Source organism: Amblyraja radiata, chromosome 25 (assembly GCF_010909765.2).
Source record: "Amblyraja radiata isolate CabotCenter1 chromosome 25, sAmbRad1.1.pri, whole genome shotgun sequence".
NCBI lineage: Eukaryota > Metazoa > Chordata > Chondrichthyes > Rajiformes > Rajidae > Amblyraja > Amblyraja radiata.
Window position 1 is genome coordinate 15,289,802 of NC_045980.1, and position 25,372 is coordinate 15,315,173.

Here is a 25,372-nt window from a genome sequence, read left to right on the forward strand (position 1 = left end):
ATGTACGGGCATCTGAAAATCTGCGAAGTTACCCGGAGTCACACAAAACACTCCTCAGAACCCAAAGTGCTGGAATAACTCAGCGTGTCAGGCAGCATCTCTGGAGGTTTTGGGTCGGGACCCTTCTTCAAACCATTCATCTGAAGAAGAGGCCTGACCCGCAGCATCGCCGATCAATGTCCTCAAGAGATGCTGCCTGACCAGCTGAGTTACTCCAGCACTGTGTTCTGTAGTGTCAAGCAGTTCCTTGCATATCCACTAGTAGCATAACTTCAGATGGCCAGACATTACAAAAGGTGTGGCGATCCTCGAGAAAGTACAGAAAAAATATACCAAAACAGTTGATGGTATGGTGGGATTTCTGTTATACGGTTAGATGGAGAGATCAGGGTTATTTTTAATTAAGTGAAAATAATGTTGAGGAGACTTAAATAGAAGTGCAAGGCTAAAGGTTTAGATAAGGTTAATAATGAGAAAAACATTTTCCTTCAGTGTCTACTTCAGAGACCCAGGGACACATTTCAAACTCTGGGCAAAACCTATAAGGCGGACGAGGCAATATATATATTTTTTTTTAACACAAACATAATTAGGATCTGCAATTCACTGCCCATAATTGTATAGAAAAATAATTGGTGCCACCTGCTAGGAATTAAGAGGGAATCAATTGCTGGGCAGTGCAAATGGAACAGGGCTGGAGATGGACAAGACTACTCTTTTAGGAGCAGATTTTTTTTTCCTTCGCTCCATAGATGCTGCTGCACCCGCTGAGTTTCTCTAGCACTTTTGTCTACTGCTCTTTTAGGAGCTACCACAGACCTGATGGACCAAATGGCTTGCTTCTCTGCTGTTAGAATTCTAAAAATGTTTTATGGATTTTGTTTTGAGTAAAATCAAGAATAATGCATTAAAGAATGATCTTTCAATTGATATTTTTCATTGAGCATGAAACCAGGTGGAATTTGTTGTAAACAGCTAGGCACCTTTTTTTTTAAAATAAAAAAAATATTATTTAAAATATAGTTTTAATATGAGTCACATCACATACTAAAAATTTCACATGAGAATAAGCTTTGCCTTAAACTCTTGATAAAAAATACCAGGATGATTGAAGAGTTACCGTAAAAGATCATTATCTAGTTATTTCTCGATTGTAGGCATTTCATGCAATTTCCACTTTCCATTGAAAAGCAATGGATTTACAGGGTGAATGCCCATTCAATACAAAACTGGATAAGAGACGGAAAGCAGAAATGTGATGAGTGCTTATTTCTCAGAATACAATGGCGTTCCCCCATCAGTTAATCTGAGATAATGGCTCCTGTTGAAGCCAGTATACAGGAGATAATTTCAAAGTCCACAAATAACAGCAGCAAGACAGATAGAAATAACTTTCACGAGGACACAGACTGACTAGTGGACAGACATATCATTGGTGCAATTTAATACAGTAAAGTATGGCATGGTTCATTTTGTCAGGAAGAATTTGGGAAGACAATGTAAATTAAATGATGCAATTTGAAGAGGTTTATCAGAATGCTGCCTGGATTACCTATAAGGAGAGGTTGGCAAACTTGGATTGTCTCCTTTGGAACATCAGAGGCTGAGGGGAGATCTGGTAGAAGTATATAAAACTATGAGAGGCATAGATAGGGTAGACTGTCAGAACCTTTCACCCATGGAGGAAATATCAAAAACATTCCTCGTGTCACCTGAATGGTCATGGTCCACCTTGGTGCCCAGACCCCACTGCACCGAACATACCATTGCCTTGACTGAAATCATCCAGCACAATACAGCAATCTGCAAATGACTTAGCTGACAGCAGCTAACTCAGTAATCCCAAGACTATCTTATTCTGTAGACTTAATACCACCACAGACCATTTGACTGAGCAAACTTGAGGCGTGCACTTCAAAACATTTTAAAGCATAAACCTTTCATGAATAATCCGGCATCCACTGCGAGTAATTGTAGATTCAATCAAATGACCACTGAAATGAAAGGTCAAATGTAGAATTGGTTTCTATTTTATTTAATAAAATATAAATGAAGCTTAAATACATCATGGTTCTAAATAGAACAATCTGTAGGTAGCACTAGAAGCCTAAAACAATTATGTACACCAATCAAGTTTCAGATTTTGCACAAATTGTTTACAGAATCTACATTGAATATCACCTGGTTTTCTGTAGCCCCATATAATCACAACAGAATTAATGCTTTCTGTCACATCATTTACAAAACAATTTAATTTTCTGCAAAGGAAAGATTTTATTTCTTGAGGCAACAATGAAAATGTTCGAACAAATGTGCTTGTTTTTCTTTCTCACAACATAACAGGTGAATCCATGCACTGATCTGCATTAATAAACATTATCCATTTAATGTTATTCAAGCCTGCTCACTGTAGAATGGAAACCCAATGCAAAAACATCTGATTTTATACCAGCAAAGTATTGTCTTTGGTTTTTAATGTACAATCTTCATGTTTTTCAGAAAGCTTGTTGGGAAAGAATAAATCAAATGGGTAGGACTAAAGCAATGGAGTTCAAACAAAAAATAACATTGTTGGAAGTATCCAAAAAGTATCACCCTTGAGGTGGCTTCCCTTAAATAAATTACACTTAAATTTTAACAGCAATTTACAAAGAACTACATGAACTGATTTTTTCACTTGAGGCTTTCATTTATTACAAACAACATCTTATTACTATTCATAGTGTATGCAACGTGTGTGTACCTGAGTATTACTTTCTTCTTGATCATGGGACCAATGCACAGAAGAGGGATGTTAAATTACTAATAGATAAACCTTCTGTTACTTCATCAGGAGAACGCAATCCCACGCTCATGTTAATACAATAAGAAAGTAAAAATGAGCTGCGAGAAACTGTAGCTTTGAAGCTAAAAATTAAACTAAGTATTCGTAACCAAAAATTGGATGCAGAGTATGAAAGCAAATTAATGAGTAATAGTTAACCTTATCCTTAATCTTCAAAAACAATAATGCTAAAAACAGCCAGCATACATTATTAACAATGTACTCCACATTTCTGCCATCTTCCTTCCCCACACACTACAAGTGACACAGGCTGAAGCTCGGCACTTCACTGATATTTTCTGTTAAATACAGAAAAAAACTTTAAATATTGCTTGTGCTACTAGGAATTGTAATGCATCACACAGGAAATTTAGCATGCAGCATTGACACTTATAGGTAATAATAGTTTCCATGATTTTGGAATTTATCTTTCGTGGTTAATTATTGGATTTATTAATAAATCAGAAGGCTTGATGAAGAACAAGTATTTAAGACCCAGTAGTAAACTTCAGGTTGCCTAACTTTCTAGATCACAGCTTTCATAATTAAAGTGCAAAAGTCACAAAGAGGAAGATAGGGATGAAAAGCATTTCTGTGCTTTTCCACCAGAAGGATTATCTTCAACCATGAGACTTCCACATGTCACAGGAAATGCCATCGGGTGTAGATGCTATGATTCCCCACTGCTCTTACTGATCTGATTGACAGCTTGAATAGCTTGTTCAGGCATCAGCGTTGGATCAGACAGAATCGATGTGGTAGTACTTAGATGACGAAGTGTGCTCAGTACCACTAAATCAAATAAAGGGAAATTGAAATTAGATTTTTGATTTATCAAGCCTGCAACAATCATTCAACTGCTTATGCAAACAGCAATTCAATACAAGATTTCCTTGGCAGGACACGAAGTAACTACAAATTTCCCTAAAATGAACAACGTAGACAGAGATAAGTTGAGAAAAAAAACATCTACTTTCTGATGATAACTTACGTACCAAGATCAAAAGGCTCTTATGGAAAAAACTGAACATGCTAAATGTAACACCAAAGCTTCCAACTTGTTGGAAATTTTAAGTTTTAAATGTGTCAATAGGACTTTCTGATCAATGTGTTTTATGTGTTAATGTTTTCCACACTGCCACTCATGTTGCAAGAAGGAAGGTGTCATCGAGCTCTAACCGGTGGTGAGTCAAAAAATGATGATAATGGATCCCAGCAATGGTAATGCTATTGAATATCAAGGGAAGGTGGTTAGATATCCTTGTTGGAGATGGTCACTGCCAGGCATGGTTGTGGCATGAGTTTAAATGGCATTTATAAATCTGTATCTGAATCACTGCATGCAGGTATGGACAACTTCATTTGCAGGGGAGTTGCGAATGGAATTGAACATTACAGCCCCATCAATAAATATTCCTAACTCTGACAAATGATGAAAGGAAGATCATTGATGAAATACAATTGATGAAAGAGGAAGCATTCACATGGCACAAGCCAGGAATATGATGAAATACTCTCGACTTGCTTAGATCCTCTCAGTTCCACAACGATCAAGAAGCAGATCACAGTGCAACCACCACCCCAGACACTCATTACTGAATTCACTCTAGTAATTTAACTAATTAATTGTAAAAAGGAATAAAATTCATATCTACATACAGAGCCAGTGATATTTTAAACAATTATGTGTTTAGAATGTGTTATTATGGTCATAATCTTCCTGCAAATGTTCTAGAATAGTTTACTCTCAAGTTGAATCTTCCTTCCTGATTATCCTAGGCTGGGGAGCCAGCCAATGTCTGCTGAATGATGGCTCTCTACCCGAGGATAATCCTGGAGGAAGGTTCAAGTTGGGATGATGCTGTTGAACGTCAAGGCAAAATGGTTCAACCCTGTCAGTTGTTACCTAGCATCCACATGTTACTCGTGCCCCTTAAGAGTCCATGCCTGGATTTTGTCAATTTTTATTATCTCCTTTTATTCACAGATCAAGAAAAATCAAGGCATAGTTTACATCAACTCAACTCTTAACTGACTTACTTGGTCGAAGAACAGGTAGAGAACAGTGCTGATCCACCCAGGACAATGTTGACTTGCATAAATCATCTAAACTTGTGCTTGTAACCATAGTATTAAAAGAGTCAAACAATGGTTTAATGATTATGCTGAACTGATTGGTGAGTTAAGGATCATATTTTTTAATGTTACTGTCATCAAACACTTTAATCTATATGGCTATTAAAACATTATGAAACTCGTAAAATATTTTAAGGAATTCAGTATTTCCCCATTACAACTGCAGCAACCTAGTGGTTCTTGCAATCAACGATGTGTTTCCAGCTAATCTGTGCTGCTGAGCTTAATGCTGACATCCAGGTGACAGACACAGAGCAAGACTAGATAGTGTGCCAAAGAGCACAGGTCAACTAATATAACATCAGACTCCCTACAACCATGAGCCTTGGAATTCCAGCTTTCAATCTTGTGAAAGAAAGACACTTCTTCCAATATTCAAAAGCTTTTAAGGCTGTGCACTTAAAAGTACAACTTCTATTGAGGAGCTGTTTTAAGATCACAAATGGCTTGGAAGGTATAATGACAGGATCATTAATTGAATCAAAAGTTGAGAGTAGTTTTTGTAGATGCCTGGTTGTAAAACCATTGTAAAATGTCAGGGACATTCTTTGTTCAGGATGAAACTTCGGCTAAAAAAATCTTTATTCTTTTATGATTTACTCAATTTCGGGCGATTTACAATTCTACCCCATGAAACATAAAATCTGTCAACTTGCTGCATTCAAAAGGATACAATCCAAAACTTCCAGTTCTGAAGTGTTCGTGATTTGACATACTCATCGAACAGTTCCTTCATGTGATCAAATCGTTGCTGTGTTATTGGGACACCAGTGGCAGGGAGTTGCTGCTGACTGACACTGAAAAACATTATAAATTACTATTGATTATTGGGTTAAATAAATTTATCACCACAGCCAATTTCTATCTCAAAATATGTACAGTAGAAAGTAAGTACTCATCAATTCAGTACATTTATCTAGCAGGTACCCACCACCCTTTGTGTTAAAAGGTTGCCCCTCAGGTCCCTATTAAATCCTCCCCCCCTCACCTTAAACCCATGTCCTCTGAGTCTCAATTTACCTACTCTGGGCAAAAGACTCAGCATTTACCCGATCTATTCCAGGATGTGGATTTTTCTTTGAGAAAAGTTAACAACAGTTGATTTCAAAGAGAGAGAAGCAGTACTAAATGACAGACGGCTGTCCACTACATCAGCCAACGTGGGGCAGTAAAAGAAGTTGGTGATGAACAGCTTAGTGCAAATATGGTTAGAATTATGCATGTCTGAAATAGCAGAGCAATTGAAGATGCAGGTTCAGGGCTAGGAATGAAAGTAGAATGGAAGTTTGTCCCTGTGGGCTAGAGGAAGCCAGAGAACGATCGACTCGATGGTATCACATCTTGTCCTTGTGATAGACAGGAAAGAGTCTGAAGTAAAGAATCCACTGAATATCTTTATTACCCAAGATGACATGAAATAGACAGCAGTTATGACCAATGAGAGCAGGGCCAGAGAGACACACTCAAAATATAATAAAATATGAAGAACATTTCAATTTTTTTGCAATGGTAAGAATACTGTAATCCACCTAATCTCCATTTTAATCTGATGTTTGAAATAAAGTAGTTGGTGAAATGTATACAGCAATTTGACATATTAGAATCATTTTTCATGGTTGTGATCGAGAAGGTAATCTTCAAAATGACAATTTAGAATCAAACCTGAACGACAAACGACTTTATAAACTATCAAATAAACACAAACAAATAAATTATTCTGAAGAAGGGTCCTGACCCTAGACGCTGCCTGTCCATTCCCTCCCCAGATGCTGTCTTTCCTGGAGTTCCTCCAGCACTTTGTGTTTTGCACAAGATTCCAGTGTCTGCAGTCCCTTGTGTCTCAGTAAAATAAATCTGCTAACCCACCTGATTGAAGCATTAAGCTCTTCAATTTCTTCCCTGAGACGCTTAGCTTCATCCTGCAGCTGTGACCTCTCCTGCTGCAGCTTTGCTATATATTCCACGGTCTTCTGCAGAGTGACTGCATTGCTGATCTACAAGAAAGGACACAAAAGCTGCCATTGAAAATACAAGCTAAATTAATTTCAATACTACGGACTTTCTGAGTTTTATTTCTCACCCACCCCCAGTCAGATTCTCTTTACTTTTTGTATTCTTCTCTTTTCTTCAGTTTAACATGATGTCAAAAAATAAGACGTTCAATGTCACGGCACAGACATATCATGTCCGTGCCATTCTCTCCACAGATGCTGCCTGGCCTGCTGAGCTCCTCCAGCACATTGTGTTTTGCTCAAGATTCTAAGCATCAGTAGTTTCTTGTGCTTCCTATAAAAACAATTAATTTTTTTAAAGCCACAATCTATTGTGCAGCTAGAATGCCATGGGGTTTGAATTCCACCTTCTAATCAATGCTGATTATTCCCAAGACATTCTGGAAGGTAGTGTGTGAGGGAAGGGGGTGGGGGGGGGGGGGGGGGGGGGGGGGGGGGGGGGAGGGGGGAGTTGCAAGATGATAGAATGGCTAACAGTATAAGTCATGGCATTGGCAGGGAAATTGTGAAACTTCCACTTGTTGTTTTTCTTCCTCAGGAATATAATGCATGATAATAAATTGCCAATATCCAAGTACATGCTGTCGGCATCTTGCTGATTTTGAGCATGGTTTACTTTTTTTGCTTATGCCAGAGACAATGGAGTGGGATCCTCAAACAAACCATAGATCCGTAAAGCACAGATACACAAGGAAGCGCAGGTGCTGGAATCTTACATAGAGCATGTGCTGAACACATCCGTTCAGCTTGGAGATCTGACTTTGTATCGCTTGACACCAGCAAACTTGTTTTCCCACTTCCTGCCCTGATGATGTAAGCAAACACGGCTACACAGAAGTCCAGTAGCAATCTCAAGGACCCTGATGGCATTCTGTATTAAGGCCCTTGTGACCCAATAGTGATGATTGTAATTATGCACTCCAGCAAGCAGCACTAATGAAGGATAAAGGGGAGAGCACTTGTACAAAATAGTCTTTAGTCCATTTACTGAGACAGCTAAAATGTAGTAGATAACTGATACACTGCGAGTCATTTCTTGTTACTTGGATGTGAATGATTACGTACCATCTGTACATAATGTGGTGCATAAAGAGATTCAGATTAATAATGAACTGTAGACCAACACACAAAAAGACCATATTTGAGCAAATCCAGATGCCTGTTCAGTATGGAGGAGAAAATGAATTCCTCCCTGAGCAGGTAAGCCTGCATTACTCCCTACATAGAGTGACTTGCTGCACACTGGAAATATCAGGCTTGGAATGCCAGGAACTAAACAGATTTTGCTGACACTGATTGCCACGCCCACAGGCTGTATACAGGAACTCTTGACTGGAAAAGTTGACCCATCTCTGTCATTACTGCTTTGGAAAACAGCCTTTGGATGAATTATTTGCAGGATAGGGGAACATGGTCCTGGAAGATTCTTAAGATGTTAATGGTTGGGGTTGTAGTGTGTGTGGTGGTTGAGAAGAGGTTGGATTGGTGGGTAGAAACCTTCTAGGTTCTTCTGATAAATAATTCTTCCCCTTCAGCTCTCTCCCCCTAATTCTGGCCACGCAGGACACTCCATCCCGAGCATCAAATGAAAGTGATATTTAATTCAGCTCTCACCTGTCAGTGACAGATGATCCCTTTAAATAATGCAGGTTTAATCCACAGGTAAATTCATTGCTGCAATTCAATTTTGCAGCATAACTATTGGGTGTGTTTAATCTTACACACGTGCATTATATGTTCTTCTTGTGTAGGAGCATCATGCACGCACAAGGAAATTATCAAATTCACATTATGCACGATGTGATTAATTTTATGCTTGAACTTATTCATTTAAAACTTAAAAACAAAATCTGGGATTCACAACATCAGTGATTTTCTTGTAGACAAAATGGTACCGGCACCCATATCGTTCCTTGCTGTTTAGTGTCCATGGCAGATTGCCATCCTATAACCTACTTAAACTGTTATATGTATAGTTTAATTAGTAAATTTAACTTTTTTTTAAATTTAGTAATCTTTGTGTAATATCAAAAATACTTACAATGGAAAAATCTAGTTTGTTAACTTTTTAAAGAGGTGTCAGTATGTCATACCATCACAAATAAAACACTGCATAATATCCATATTTTCGATTATTCGCCAAAGATTCTACCTCAATCATGTAGTTCTTGAACATTATCCAGTTACATTTTTCTAACTAGGTTGCCTGTGGGCCAAATTCAGTTCATGAAATTCATATTCTTAATAGATTGTATGACTTAGAAAAGATCTTTCCAGATTGACATGAGACATAAAGACATTGAAACAGTTTTCTGAGCCGTATTATTTCAGGAAACTGAAAGAACTAGCAGCTTTATTATCAGACGTAAACAAAAAAAGGCAAAGATTTGTTAATGAATTAGACCAAAACAGAAAGAGCAAATCATTGCTAGGTTTGGGTTCCCCAATTCCGAACACACATTCCTTGCATGCGAAATGGAATTCTTAGTGTAGGCAGAGAGCAGTGTTCTGTATCTGTGATTCTATGTGTGGACTCTATGACTGTTCCATGTGTACAGAGTTCCACGTTTTAAGGTTCCAACAACATCATAATCACCATCCTCCAGCATCATTACAAAGAAGATCAACTGGCAAAATGTTGCCACTTCTGTGCCAACAAAATACATCCAGACTTAATCAGCCACTAAAACTTTCAACGTACACAAACTGCCTTTCAATCTATTGTTTCTCAACCCTGAACCAAAAGAGATCAGTGACCTGAATGTCAATTGTTCTCATCTCTCGTAGCTATTCCATGATTTTTTCCTGCACCTTGTTTGTGCCTAGCTCCTGACAGACGCATAAAGAAAGATAGGAAATTAGTCAAACAACTTACCGGTTTTATGTTAGACTGACATTTTAAAGTGGTCACCAGGCTATGAAGAGTATCAAAACCCATTTTGATGTTAAATCGTCTTTTCTGTTCTGCTGAAATATGGGTCATTCTTCGACTCTGTTGTAAAATAGAGCAATAATGTTTTACTGCAACTATATTATAATAAATAACGTTCACTAGATCAAAATAAGACAGGTGAATAAAAATGGGATAATTTTCAAAGAACTTTGGTTAGGCTGCATTTGCAATATGGTGCACAGTTCGTGTCACCCCATGTCGAGGCTTTGTGGAGGGTAGAGTAGAGGTTTACCAGAATACTGCCTGGATTAGAAGGTAGTAGTTATAAGGAGAGATTGGACAAACTTGGTTTATTTTCCCTGGAGCGTTGGAAGCTGAGGGAAGATAGACAGTCAGAACATTTTTCACAGGGTAGAAAGGTCAAATACCAAAGAGTGTAGCTAAAAGGTAAGTGGGGCAAAATTTAAAGGAGATATGCAGACCAATTCTTTTTACACAGAGTGGTGGATGCCTGGAATACGCTGCCTGGGGTGGTGGTGGAGGCAGATACTTTAATTGCCTTTAAGAGGCTTTTGGATAGGCACATAGAAATGCAGGGAATGGAGGGACATGTAACACGTGCAGGCAAAAGTGAGTTTAACTTGGCATCATGTTCAGCATGGACATTGTGGGCCAGAGGGCCTGTACCTGAGCAGCATTGTTCTATGTACCTAAAACATGACACGGTTTCTTTACAGCACCTCCCAAACCTAAATTTATTAAGTAGAGTTTTGGTCACCACACTACAGGAAGGATGGGGAAGCACAAGGAGAGTAAAATGGTTTGCATAGAAGTTTCCCAGAATGGAGGGCTGTAGTTATAAAACTGAGATTATGCTCACTGGAAGGTTCCAGGCAAAAGATTGACTTTTTAGAGGTTTATAAAACTATGATGGACAGAGATAGAATTGATCATCACGAAATAACACAAATTTAAAACGAAGGGGACTTTGATCATTATCTATTTTTTCAGTGGTTCATTTTACTCCAGATATTAAAGTTTAGTTTAGAGATACAGCACGGAAACAGGCCCTCCGACCAGCTGGCCCCCACACTAACACTATCCTATACACACTAGGGACAATTTACAATTTTACCAATCCGATTAGCTTACAAACCTCTACGTCTTTGGAGTGTGGGAGGAAATTGGAGCTCCCAGAGAAAATCTACACAGGTCACAGGGAGCACGTACAAACTCCGTACAGACAGCATCCATAGTCAGGATTGAACCTGGTTCTCTGGTGCTGTAAGGCAGCAACTCTACTGTTGTGCCACTGTCTCTCTCAAATTTTTGTACTAATTGTTATTTACTTCTTGTCACTCTGCTAAATTTCGCAAAGCAACCCTCCACCTCTCTACACTAACATCGAAGCAATTAAACAAATATCACCAGTAGAATATCAAGTAGATCAGGATTTCAAGACAGAGGTAAGAAATATTATATAATTAGTTGAGAGATTAATGAAAAGGTTCTTTCTGAAGAAAGCAGGAATGCAGACCAAAGTAACACATTTAATAACTGATTAGCCAAGGAGTTAAATACTTATCAGAAACATATTAACCAAAGCACATTAGTGATGCTATGAGAAAAGGTACCATTAGGTTAATCACAACCTAGTGTCGTCAGTCCAGAGAGCCAGCAAAGATGGTTACAAATTCCATAAATCCTGGCATATCTGACAATGACAAAGAAGAGCCTCCATCCTCGGTATTTTGTCCATAACAGATCGACTCCTTCAATGCAACATAAAATCATGACCTATTCTGGCATTAAAAAAAATGTCAGTTTCCTTCGAAAATAGTTACATATTTAAGCTCAGTGGTATGTAGCAGCACGGAGGATTACTGCCTTCGGCAACTCATGTACAAGTACCTATATTTTAGAATGTTATTTCCTGATTTACATTTCACCCATTGGAGTCTACAATTAAGGCAAAAAACAGAGCAAGGAAAAGTAGAAGCCAATAGCACATTCATTTGAGTCTGTTGGTCACTAACTCTCACCGTCTCTCGTCTGTGCACGGGAAAGAAGTTTAAGTTAAGATCAGAAAAATACCTGTATGTTCTTAACAGTGCACCAATGAGAAAGATAATCCTAACAATCATTTTCAACTTCATTAAATCATTGTTAAATTTTAATTAAAGTCTGCAGTTTATTTACTGAACTAAAAGTTTCCGAAACAGAACTGCAGTTGCAAAAGCAGAGGAAGCTGAGACTGCCTGAACTCAGACACGGATAAAGTGACATTTTCCCATCCAACCAAGTAAACCATTAACACAGCAGAATCTCGAGCTGCACAGCCAATGCCTCCAAATTAGGTAAGTAATACGTAAAACATAAAACACAGAACAGTGCTGAAGGAAGAAGACTTACGTCTCAAAAAATACTTTAAAATTATGACAAGAATATTTGGAAAATCTATTTAATTTTTACCTTAAGTACCACAACTGGCTGCTCTGGTTTAGACTTTGTAGAACTGTTTAAGGGAGACTGCGGGCTGGGAATCCTCTCTGATGATGCTGGTGAGCCTTGACCTGAATTCTGTCGCTCCCGATCTGATAAAAAGTTAAAACTAAATGTGAATGGCATCCCAAAGTACAGTGGCAACAGAATAATGGTATCATAACTGTAGAGGTTGTCCCTAGGTAACATACGGATTACTGATGTTCAGAAGCCTATTTTGTCCACAAAGCAGTAAACACATAAAAATCACTCGATATGGCAACCATCTCCTCACAGTACTGTTAGACGCACAAAGAGTGATAAGAAAGAACCATTACCAAAGATGTACCAAAGAGTGGGGGGGGATTGGGGAAGATGGAATTAGTTTGTGAGAACAAACTTTTTCATGTGGTTCCAACTTTTTTAATTAAAAAGAGTTTATTTACCAAATTTAAATGCTTTTAAATGTCTCAGAATAGGCTACTCTGCATCGAGCCCAAATTAGTGCAGTTTTGTGGGACCCATATTCGTCACCTATCCATATTCTCCAGAGATGCTACCTGACCCACTGAGTTACTTCAGCTCTGTGCTCCATTTTTTGCAAAGCAGAATTCGCAGTTCCTTGTTTCTCCAATGAAATGCAAGCAGTTGAAAGGGAATTGATGTGGCACTATGTGAAAGCACGGTGGGACATGTCTGCAGCTTCTTTCAAACTGCTGAACTCTCAAAAAGCCTAGTTTTATTTTGAAATGTGGCCACAACATTCAAAATAGTAAATAATTTACAAGTTCTTACAAACAACAATAACTTGACGGTGGTCGAGGGGTAAATATTGAATTCGACTTTGAGAAAGCACTTGGTTCTGAAGAAGGGTCTCGACCCGAAACGTCACATTCCTTCTCTCCAGAGATGCTGCCTGTCCTGCTGAGTTACTCCAGCATTTTGTGACTATCTTTGAGAAAGCACTTGTTTCTGAATGGTGCTGTGGAATATTTAATGACCCACTCACAAGTGACAATATGCACAATTTTCATTAAATAAAACCATATGCTTACTAGCAATGCCAGTACCACTAAAAACTGAGCAAATTTAGCCCTTTAGGAATCTCAGTATTCATACTAAAAATAAAACAAATTATTACCAACCTATACCAGCCTACTCTTAAACGAGAGGCAGGCTAAGTTGATGACTCTGGAAGCAGAACTCTTAATGCAAGCCTGAGGCATTAATTCAACAAATGTTAGTGGACTGTCCATCATAGGCAAGGGAAAGTAGGAAAAATGAATTTGACCATTGCCTTCCATTAAAATTCACAATTACACCTCAAATATGCCCACATTATCATCTGGAACAACAATCCTGACACCCTCAGAGGTGGCACAGTGGCGCAACTGATTGAGCTGCTGCCTCACAGCTCCAGAGATCCAAGTTAGAGCTTGACCTTGGGTACTGTCTGTGTGGAGTTTGCACGTTCTCCCTGTGACCACGTGGGTTTCCTCTGGGTTCTCCGGTTTTGCTTCCACATCCCAAAGGCAGATTAATTGGCCGCTGTAAACTGCCCCTAGTGTGTAGATGCAAAATTAGAAAAACATTGAACTAGTGTGAACGGGTGATTGATGGTCAGCATGGTGTCAGTGGGTTGAAGAGTCTGGTTTTTTTAAAGAGGCTGTATATTTTTTTAATCAATCAATCATGAAGGATTCCTCCCCCCATGTCACAGGTGACTGAAACCACCTGATAGCTGTTAGCTGCACGTTGCTACGGTTTAACCTCGTGGTTGGCATTGTTTAGTATCACACGGGATAATTGACATAGTCCATGCATCTTCAGGGAGCACAGAATTAACATGGTTTAATAAACAATATATAGGAGTGTATACTGGGGGGAAACCAATCAATCCATGGGACTCAAGAGGAGTCCAAATAATCTTCATCAATCTTAAAACTGTACAAAGAAGAGCAGCAAGAATATTAGATGTTCAACTTTGATATTCAATGCATTAACAAATAATGAAATATTTCTTGAAATCCAGTTGAATGCCGACTTGCTCTTTAAATTACATCACTGCCGAAATTGACACATTCAAAACCAAAATCAGATAGCTGCTTACTTGTAGGTGTGGGTGAAGGTGCCTGCCTGTTTGAAGTTGGAGGTGTGATCTGCTCAGTTTTGGGCTGCAATCGTATTGTACTCGGGACTACACTTGTAGCAAACAAATGTGACATGGCTGATTTAACAGGCTGCGACGTCTGCCGTGAAGAGCTCATCACGCCTGGTTGTTGCGCAGGGCCAACTAAAATACTGCCGTGGAAATCTGGTACACCCGAGGCCTGCAACAAGACAAGGCATTAAAAGGTGCTGAATGTATCAAAATCTCAATTATATTCCTGAAAAGAAAATTTGTAAAGTGTAAATAAACCAAGTTAAAGCAAAGTGTTCCACGAGCAAATTTCTGATCAGTAAACCATAAAACCAGTAGCATCTGAAACAATTAACAAAATACTATTGGGTCAGGCATCATCCCTGGAGAACAAGGATAGGTGATGTTTCAAGCCGGGACCCTTCTGCAGACTGAAGAAGGGTCCTGACCCGAAACGTTACCTACCCTTGTTCTCCAGATATGATACTCGACCCGCGGAGTTCACCAGCATTTTGTGTCTTTCCTTGGTAAACCAACATCTGCAGTTCCTTGTTTCAACAAAAATCTATTGTACTTTTTAAAAGTTTTAAAAAATTCACCGTATATTAATATAATCAATTGTACAACGTTACCTATTTATTAAAGTGTCTGAATCCAATGATAATTAGCCTTTTGTTAGACCTACACTTTGATACCAGCAACAGATGAGAGGGGATCTTATTGAAACATATAAGATTATTAAGGGTTTAGACACGCCAGAGGCAGGAAACATGTTCCCGATGTTGGGGGAGTCCAGAACCACGGGCCACAGTTTAAGAATAAGGGATAAGCCATTTAGAACGGAGATGAGGAAACACTCTTTATGAGTCTGTGGAATTCTCTGCCTCAAAGGGCAGTGGAAGCCGGTTCTCTGGATACTTTCAAGAGAGAGCTAGATAGGGCTCTTGGTGTCAGGGGATATGGGGAGAAGGCAGGAACGGGGTACTGATTGTGGATGATCAGCCATGATCACATTGAATGGCATTGCTGGCTTGAAGGGCCGAATGGCCTACTCCTGCACTTATTGTCTATTGTCAGATACAGCAAAACTCCAGTAATCTGTTATCCAGCTATTTGGAGATCCGAACATTCAGCATCTGGTACACTAAGAGCTGATTTCTGTGCTCGCACATGCTGTCTCTCTGGTTTCCGTGCTCCCACTTACTGGGATTCTCTTTAAACTTGCATGCTTCTGTTCACTGTGCTCCCATAAAACTCTCTAGTTCTAGAACCCACGCTTCAGTGACACTTGACATGGCTATGATTTGTGAACCAGTTAAATTTACCGGGTTCACTGGAAAATGTGTTATTGTCTACTGTGTAAAATCCAAATATAGTGAACGTGAAGGAGTATAAACAGAATAACAACCAATAGTCCAGAAAATCTGCTTGTTCAGTACCAAGTCCCACATGTGCTGGATTAATGGAGTGTTATTTTATTCTATTATTGTACAAATTCAACTTTGTTGTCATTTGACGAGAGCCTGTTTTCAAATCAAAGCATGCTGGTACCATCACTTGATGCAGAATGAAAACGGGAGGAAAACTCATCAGTAAAAGGTCTTCATGTCAGTCGACATGTGCAGAAATAAAAGGTGTGTGTGTGTGTGTGTGTGTGTGTGTGTGTGTGTGTGCGTGTGTGTGCGCGCGCATCTGTGTGTGTGTCAAATGCAAGCCCTTCGTCAGAAAAATGTTGACAAAGGGTTTATACTTGAAACTTCAACACATTTGTTCATCTTCATGATGACTGACCCAAATGTATCCAGCATGCGTTTCTCAGGTCTTCTGCATCTGTAATTTTTCTATTTGTTTGAAAGGACTCTTGTAGCTTGAACAAGAAAATTCCATGAATAAAAATAAACAAGGGAAAGATCATGGAAGATGGCATACAGGGAGAAATGGAAAACAGGGCAGGGGACTGATATTGAGAACTGTGTATGTTAAAAAATATATACATTTTGAAACATTATTATTCTGGTAATAATTAATATCTATCTTAGAAGTGTGGCAAGCTGGCAACATAAACCATGCACAATAGTTGTTTCTCTTCTGCCATAATTCATTAAAAATGAATCAGTAACTATGAGCTTATTTGTTCAGATTGGGCAGATTGGATTATTATATTAAGAAAAAAAGCAGATTATTGATCTGAAACATTAAGTTCATTGACCTTAATCGGTAATCCATTTCTCGTTCCTTAGCTACTGTCTAACCAGATGAGTGTTTCCACTATTATCTGCTTTTATTTCAGATTTCCTGCACCTGCTTTTTTTTTTAATTTTCATGTCTATTTTTGGTTTCATTAGAAACAGAAAGTTACAAATTCCCCCACCCACTGAACATTATCAAGGGGTCAGTTTTAGGGTATTTTAGCCCTGGATTTCAGGGAACACATAACAGTTACAGCCTCCACAGAGAGTTTTGGGAAATCTACCCAATATCTTATTCTAAATCTTCCAACTTCAAAGATATGAAACCAAACATCACACAATAGCATTTGATTGACATGTATACGTAGCTACAGTGAGTTTACCTTTGTGGTAAAAACAGCTAATGTGGTAAAACGGTGAGTAAGATTCTTTTCAAACTAACCATATTTAAGAAAACAGAGAAACATTTGTTTTCTCTGGTACAGATTGGAGCAGAATGGAAAAAAATATGTTTTTATATATAGTTGAATACCCCAAGATAACTTAACAAAAAATATAACATTGGGTCATTTTCGATATAGATTTTAAAATATTTTCCTCACGAGGGTTTACACTGAAGAGGACACAGATAATTTTCGACCTTTGTTAGGGAATCAAGCGGAGAAATTAGAGGAAAGTAGTACGAGTTTAAACAATAAGTGTGCTGGAGAAATTAATGTGGCTGAAGTCATCTCGGCCTGCAACCCAGAACACTAAAAAAGGGAACAATGCATGCATCGGTTGACATCTTGCGATTATAAAACTATTTCTGCAATTAGGGAGGCGTCAAATGTAACCCCCCCCATTTAAAAAGGAAGCAGAGAGAAAACCACAAACTACAGACCTGACAGCCTAACATCAGTTGGAGGAAAAATGGCTGAGGCTATTATGAAGGATGTGACAACAGGCCACTTAGAAAACATCAACACAATTACATAAAGTCAATATGGATTTATGAAAGGAAACAGTGCTTGACAAACCTTCAGGAGTTATTTTTTGAGGATGTGACTGGTACCACCAATAGATGCGGTATATTTTGATTATCAAAAAGTCTCACAGAAGAGGCTAGAGTGCAAAATTAAAGCATATGGGATTTGGGATTTGACATAATTTGAAAATTGATTGACACGCAGGGAAAAAGGGGAGGAACAAATAGGTCTTTTTTTTTTTTGGATTGACAGATGACTTGTGAAATGCCCCAGAGATTTGTATTTTTCAGCTATTCATGTTGCATATCAATAATATGGATAAATGTAAGGAATGTCAGATTTTAATTATCACAAAACTGGAACAGATTGCACAGGAGAACACAGAGAGGCTTCAAGAAACTGGCAGACGCAGTATAACATGAATAAATGTGAAGTTACCCACTTTGGTAGAAATGGTGACAGATTTGAACATGTTGATGTACAAAGGGAAAGGGGTCCTTGCACTAAAAGCAAGCATGCAGTTAAGGCAGCAAATTGTATGTTGATTTGTATATTGGTGAACAGGAGCAAGAATTATACAGGACCTTGGCGAGACTGGAGCAGAATCCCCTGAGAGCAGAGGAGTTGTGGGGATTAAATGAAAGTGCTCCAAATGATGAATAGGATAAAAAGCGGCAAGTAACAAATACATTGTCCACTATTGCTATACACACTCTTTTCCTGGTCGAACAAAAACAACTTGTTTACAATGTTAAAACTAACCAACCACACCACTCAGGTTCAAAATAAATGGCAAAGAAACAAAAAGATTTTTAAAATTATTCACCTATTGCATCACAGATGAAAATCTCAAAAAAAAAGTTTGAACAAACACATTGCAGAGTTGGACTGATCATCTAAGATTGTTGTTGTTTTTGTTCGACCAGAAGAAGTGTATAGAGGACAATTGATTGCAGGACAGAACTGGTTGATGACTAAAACTCTCTCTGCAGACCAGCAATGGAATTCAGTCCACGATTTATCTAGGTGCATTTGTTTTGAGTAAAGTAGTTCTATATCTATGGTTTATAGAATTAAAATAGGTCTGGCGTAACCTTCACATCGCCATCCATCCGAGAAGAAGCAAGAAATCATGGACAGCTTACCGTAGCAATGGCAGCTGGTGTGATAACAACACTGGGTTGGGTAACTCTACAAGTCAGTACTCCTTCAGCTTTTAAATGGGTTGAGGTTACAAGAACAGCACTGGAGCCTGCAAAAGACCAAATAATAGTCATATTAAGCCAAATTTATGCATATAATATTTCCATAGAGAGGAAAAGAGATTTCTTGAGAATTCTAGCCAGCCTATGTTCCCTCTCTTAATCATTAAGCCGTTATGGGCAAGATAAACCAATACTGTTTTAAACCAATATTTTTATGCCGTTGTTCCTCAGTAAAGTGCTAAAATATTGCAACAGGTCTGAGATATTTATCAAAAATAAATAGCAGAAAATACTAAAGTAACTGCTCAAGAAGATTTAATTGGAACCTTTTCACTCAGAAGGTGGTGGATATATGGAATGAGCTCTCAGAGGAGAGAGTTGAGGCAGGTACTATTAACAATATTTAAACAACACTTGGACAGGTGCATGAATAGGAAAAATGTAGGGAGATACAGTGCCCTCCATAATGTTTGGGACAAAGGCCCATCATTTATTTTTTTGCCTCTGTACTCCACAATTTGAGATTTGTAATTAAAAAAAATCACATGTGGTTAAAGTGCACATTGTCAGATTTTAATAAAGGCTATTTTTATACATTTTGGTTTCACCATGTAGAAATTACAACAGTGTTTATATATAGTCCCCCCCACTTCAGGGCACCATAATGTTTGGGACACAGCAATGTCATGTCAATGAAAGTAGTCATGTTTAGCATGTTGTTACATATCCTTTGCATGCAAGGACAGCTTGAAGTCTGCGATTCATGGACATCACCAGTTGCTGGGTGTCTTCTCTGGTGATGCTCTGCCAGGCCTGTATTGCAGCCATCTTTAGCTTATGCTTGTTTTGGGGGTTAGTCCCCTTCAGTTTTCTCTTCAGCATAGAAAAGGCATGCTCAATTGGGTTCCGATTGGGTGATTGACTTGGCTTTGAAAAACTCCTTTGTTGCTTTAGCAGTATGTTTGGGATCATTGTCTTGCTGTAGAATGAGCCGCCGTCCAATGAGTTTTGAGGCATTTGCTTGAACTTGAGCAGATAGGATGTGTCGATACACTTCAGAATTCATTATGCTACTACCATCAGCAGTTGTATCATCAATGAAGATAAGTGAGCCAGTACCTTCAGAGTCATACACGCCCAGGCCATAACACCCCCCCCCCCCCCACCGTGTTTCACAGATTAAGTGGTATGCTTTGGATCTTGGGCAGTTCCTTCTCTCCTCTACACTTTCCTCCTGGCATCACTCTGATATAAGTTAATCTTCATCTCATCTATCCACAAGACCTATTTTGCAGAACTGTGGTTACTCTTTTAAGTACTCCTTGGCAAACTGTAACCTGGCGGTCCTATTTGTGGCAAACCAGTGGTTTGCATCTTGTCGTGTAGCCTCTGTATTTCTGTTCATAAAGTCTTCTGCGGACAGTGTTCATTGACAAATCCACTTCTGAAGAGTGTTTCTGATCTGTTGGACGGGCATTTGGGGATTTTTCTTTATTATAGAGAAAATTCTTCTGTCATCAGCAGTGAAGGTCTTCCTTGGCCTGCCAGTCCCTTTGCGAATAGTAAGCTGACCAGTGCTCTCTTTCTTCTTAATGATGTTCCAAACATTTGATTTTGGCTGATGTCTCTAATAGTTTTATTCGTGTTTCTCAGTTTCATAATGGTTTCTTTGACTTTCATTGGCTCAACTTTGGTCTTCATGTTAATAAACAGCAATAAAAGTTTCCAACGGTGATGGAGAGACTGGAGGGAAGACCAGGTGCTGAGAGCTCTCTTATACCTGCATTAAGGAGGCAATTAAACACACCCGAGCTATTACAAACGCCTGTGAAGCCATGTGTCCAAACATTATGGTGCCCTGTAATGGGGGGGACTATGTATGAACATTGATGTAATTTCTACACGGTGAAAACAAAATGTATAAAAACGGCCTTTAATAAAATCTGACAATGTGCACTTTAACCACATGTGACTTTTTTCTATTACAAATCTCAAATTGTGGAACACAGGCAAATAAATAAATGATGGGTCTTTGTCCCAAAGATTATGGAGGGCACTGTATCGGCTAAATATGGGCAAATAGTACGAGCTTAGATATGGCGTCTTGGTATGGCTGAGTGGGGCTGAAGAACCGGTTTCTGTGCTGCATGACTAGGTATTGAATCCCACATATATATTGCAGCTCAAACACTGAATATTATTGCTAAGCATGTAGTGTTTGCTACAATCGAAATAATTTAAATAAAGTAAGGCAGTCAAAAATCACTGATACACTTAGATTACAATGGGTGACACGCATGACACTTACAATCAGATGGGGGTACTCAGGGGGCATATGATGGCAAACGGTGCCTGCTGCCCTTGTCCTTCAAACCAATAAAGGTAATTGTTTTGGGAGGTGCTATTAAAGCAGCCTTGGCAACTGGCTATTGATAATAAGCAGTGCAGCCACTGTACTGCAGATTTGAGGGCAGTGAATGGTTAAAGGACAAGATGGAATACTAAATTAGTTTTGTGTAGCATCTCATCATTTGAGTTGATGAGTTCTAAATTGAATTCTAAGACCTTTTCAGATTTCAAATAATGCCAAATTAGGACGATATGGAAAGTCATAGAGTGATATTGTGGGGAAACAGGCCCTTCGGCCCAACTTGCCACATGATGGCCAACATGTCCCAGCTACACTAGTCCCACCTGCCCATGTTTGGTTCATGTCCCTCCAAACCTGTCCTTTCCATCAAACTGTTACTTAAATATTGAGGTAGTCCCTTCCTAACTACTTCCTCTAGCAGCTTGGTCCACACACCCACCACCCTTTGTGTGGAAAAAGTTACCCCACAGATTCCTATTAAATCTTTTCCCCTTCACCTTAAACCTATGGCCTCTGGTCCTCGATTCACCTGCTCTGGGCAAGTGACTCTGTGCATCTACCTGATATATTCCTCTCATTGATGAACATATTTTTTCCAAATCAAAAGTCTTAAGATTGCATGATACACGAGGACATTCTACACAATGATAGTTTATGTTGCAGCAATTGAAATTGGCTTTAAAATTATTAAACCATTCAATGTTGCAACATTTTGATACTTAGGAGAACCAAACCTAAACGTGGATTATTATTGATTCAATAGATTTACATTCAAAGGTTGAATTATTCAAGCAATTAATCATGTTAAAACTGATGAATCACTGGGTATACCTCAATCAGGAACTGTGTCCAAATCTTAATATCACACTAAAACAATCTCAGGCACTTATTAAACAAAATGGAGGAATTTCATCAGAATGGCAGCAAAGATAAGGGATGTCAGTTAAATGAAGAGACTTGAGAAGCTGAAGTAACTTCACTAGTGAGGAAGTCATACAAGGGTACAAGGGTTAAAACTGAGATGCGTAGAAATTAGTTCCTTCAGTAGGTAGTAAGTCTCTAGAATTGTCTGTCTTTGAGAGTGGTGGAGGGCAGACCATTACATATATTTTAGGTGGACATAAATATGCACAAGATTGAAGAATTGAGAGCTATAGGGACCTGGCAGAGGAGTTGATCAGTGAAGCATTGTACATTCGCCAGGTAACACAATCAAACCGCTTCCACTGACAGTAGTGTTGGTCAGTAACTCTGAACATGATTTAAAGTAACAGGTCAAAGGACAAAGGGAGCATGAGAACATAAGATAGACACAAAGTGCGGGATTAACTCAGCGGGTCAGGCAGTATCTCTAGAGAAAAAGGATGGGTGACGATTCAGGTCGGGACCCTTCTTCAGACTATCACACAATATGATCTAGAATATATAGCCACAAAATGATATTTAAAAAAAATAATGGTAACTTTCAAAAAGGAATACAACATGTATATATTAAGGGAAAAATTACTCTGGGGGCAGAGCATGGGAATAATCAGCGATTTTTTTGTAGACGAAGTTTGCAAAAGGTGCCAGTATGCATGTCAGTTGAAACTTTTTTCATTGTACCTTGGTACACATGACAATCAACAAAACTCAAAATTAAGCTGCATTTATCAACAATTTTCCCCCCATTAATATGATGGGGACATTATCTTGTAATATAATAAGCGTTAACAAATAAATGTTCTAGTTCATTCACTTAGTTATTTATTAGCTAAATATGATTAATAAACATGTGTCACATTAGAGGTGCCAGCTCACGGTAATGGCAGAGAAAACGCACTGGATATAATTATTTCAAAGAAACGTAAGAGAAATAATAAGCCCAATGGCTTTATTCTGTTGCACCATTGTAATTTATTTAATAACATGTTGTCAGTGTGTCTAAAGTTAAAAGCAAGTCTCTTAGAAAAATCTAATAAACATTTATTTATAAGGTAATAAATAAAGTTTAATAACTAAATCCACAACATATAACATGAAATCTGTTAGTAATATATTTTTAGTAGGAAGCATTTTATCAAATCAAAACAACAATTTAGAACTTATCATGCAATAAACAAAATACTTTACTGAGCACAGGATGTAATAAAATCAAATATTCACTGCCACGATAAACACTTTTCCATGTGAAGGACAAATTGTACAGTTATAAAGAAAATATCAAAACCAGGATCAAAATGTCCTTACCTGATGCCAAAAATTGCGTGAGGAAGGCACTTGGTGAGGCAGCGGGCGCTATTGGGACCAGCTCTGACTTTCCAGGCACATATTTCGGTAGCTGTTTAGGTCTACTGCCAAGCCCTGCAGGAGGGCCAGCTTTAGGTACAACAAAAGGTGTTAGATTTTTAGGTGGCTGCATAGTAACGTTACAAGGCACTCCTTGCTGTTTTGTGGCAAGATGAAGATTCTGATTTTGGGTGAACGTAGTAGCAGCAGGTATTTGCGTAAACGTGGATGAGGCAGTGTGAGTGATCGCTGGTGATGGGGAAGAAGCAGAAACAGTAAACTTCTGATTCCCTGCACCTACAAATGTCTGAGCATTTAGAGACATGATGGGAGGCACTTCAGACTTGGCCGTTTTTTGCTGCTGGATTCGAGGTGTTTGAGATGACGGCACATCGGATGAAAACAGTGGTAAAAATGTTTCCTCGTTGTTAATTGCTGTCTGAGGTTGAAACTCTTGATTCTCAACAAAAGCTGTGTCATTGTTGGTATCAACACGGTTCATCAATGAACGAGGAGCAGGGGATGGAATTAGGTCCTCCTCAATATTAACTGACGAGATTGTACCAGTTAGATTGCTAGCAGACAGGATGGCTTCCTTAGAAAAAAGCAATTAAATAATAGGTTATAAATATTTTAATGCAGAGTCTGTGTTCAGCTGAGCACAATTATTCTCACAATGCAATCCAATTGCTTCAAACCTCAAGAAGTGAATAAATAACAAATGTCCCAGAAGCATGGAAATAACAATCAAACAATGTGACATAGACAAAAATGCTGGAGAAACTCAGCGGGTGCAACAGCATCTATGGAGCGAAGGAAATAGGCAACGTTTTTGATCAGGGTCATACTCTTCTTGTACTTGGCTCAGCTCTTCATCTGTTTGGTTTAAATCTTCAATAATGTTGGCAGGTATTATAATGCATACTCAACAAATACATATTCAATAATATAATTATGTTACAATTCATCATGAATTACATTACGTACATTCCAAACTCATTTCTCCTCACCCACTGAGTTACTCCAGCATTTTGTGTCAATCTCAATATTATTATTTGGATTTTCTATGTTAACCCTGCCATTTGAAATGTTGAGAGTGTTGAACTATTATTTATAAGAATCTAACAAGTGAGTACATGCCATTGTTAATACAAAACTCTCTTTCCTGCTCCATGATACCTGCCTCACATTTTCACGAGAAGAGGCAGGGTATGCTCAGATACAAATAATTGCAAGAATTTTAATTGCAAGAATGCATTATGTCTCCAGAGAGAATTTATATGCATTAAGGGAAAGCAATAGATCAGAGAATCTTTTGAAAAGCAGTAAAATAATAACTGTTTTACACTGGGCTTGTCCTAATGCGACTTGATGAAGTGACTTGAGTGGAAGAAACTTCGGTACAAGATGGCTCCATGCAAGTTATGGTCGAGGTACGATGTTTCCAATGGTTCATTTCAAAGGTAATTTATGTCGCATATACACACAGTGCTGTCCTTTTCCCCTGATATCACAAAATGCTGAGGGATAGGGACTATTTCCAGAATACATCCTTCTGGGTAGTTTGTTGAGCTCTCTGTGAAGGCACACTGTGAAGTTACTCGAATCCTTACATCAAGTTCGGGAGATCCATATAAAGTTTTATTCCTTTGTATTGTATGGGAGTCCTTCAAGTGATATTGTAGGTAGGTATTGCCTTACATGATAATATTCTCTAGCTGGTAATGAGTTTCAGTTGTCACCATCCAGCTTCACTTCAAATAGATCCTTCCAATAGAACCCTTTAGAGTACAAATGTCCAGTATTCCCTGTAAATCTGTCTCTTAACCAACTGTGAACTATCAAATTATCCAGAGGCATGTTAGATATTGGACTACTGTCAATT

The 25,372-nt window shown here is 38.5% G+C and overlaps 1 protein-coding gene across 1 annotated transcript in view; it reads right to left on the minus strand.

Moving 5' to 3' along the window:
- Positions 1-2,000: 2,000 nt before the first annotated feature.
- The window catches only part of LOC116987308 (MLX interacting protein), a 58,268-nt gene continuing 34,896 nt past the window's right edge, over positions 2,001-25,372 (minus strand). Inside the window, exons 9-17 of the mRNA XM_033043228.1 lie at positions 23,449-24,082; positions 18,789-18,895; positions 14,457-14,676; positions 12,338-12,459; positions 9,848-9,964; positions 6,827-6,954; positions 5,634-5,757; positions 4,865-4,994; positions 2,001-3,616 (exon numbers count right to left, since the gene is read on the minus strand). Of these exons, the coding sequence (XP_032899119.1) occupies positions 3,495-3,616; positions 4,865-4,994; positions 5,634-5,757; positions 6,827-6,954; positions 9,848-9,964; positions 12,338-12,459; positions 14,457-14,676; positions 18,789-18,895; positions 23,449-24,082 (1,704 nt within the window). The 3' untranslated portion in view covers positions 2,001-3,494. The remainder of the gene's footprint in view (positions 3,617-4,864; positions 4,995-5,633; positions 5,758-6,826; positions 6,955-9,847; positions 9,965-12,337; positions 12,460-14,456; positions 14,677-18,788; positions 18,896-23,448; positions 24,083-25,372) is intronic.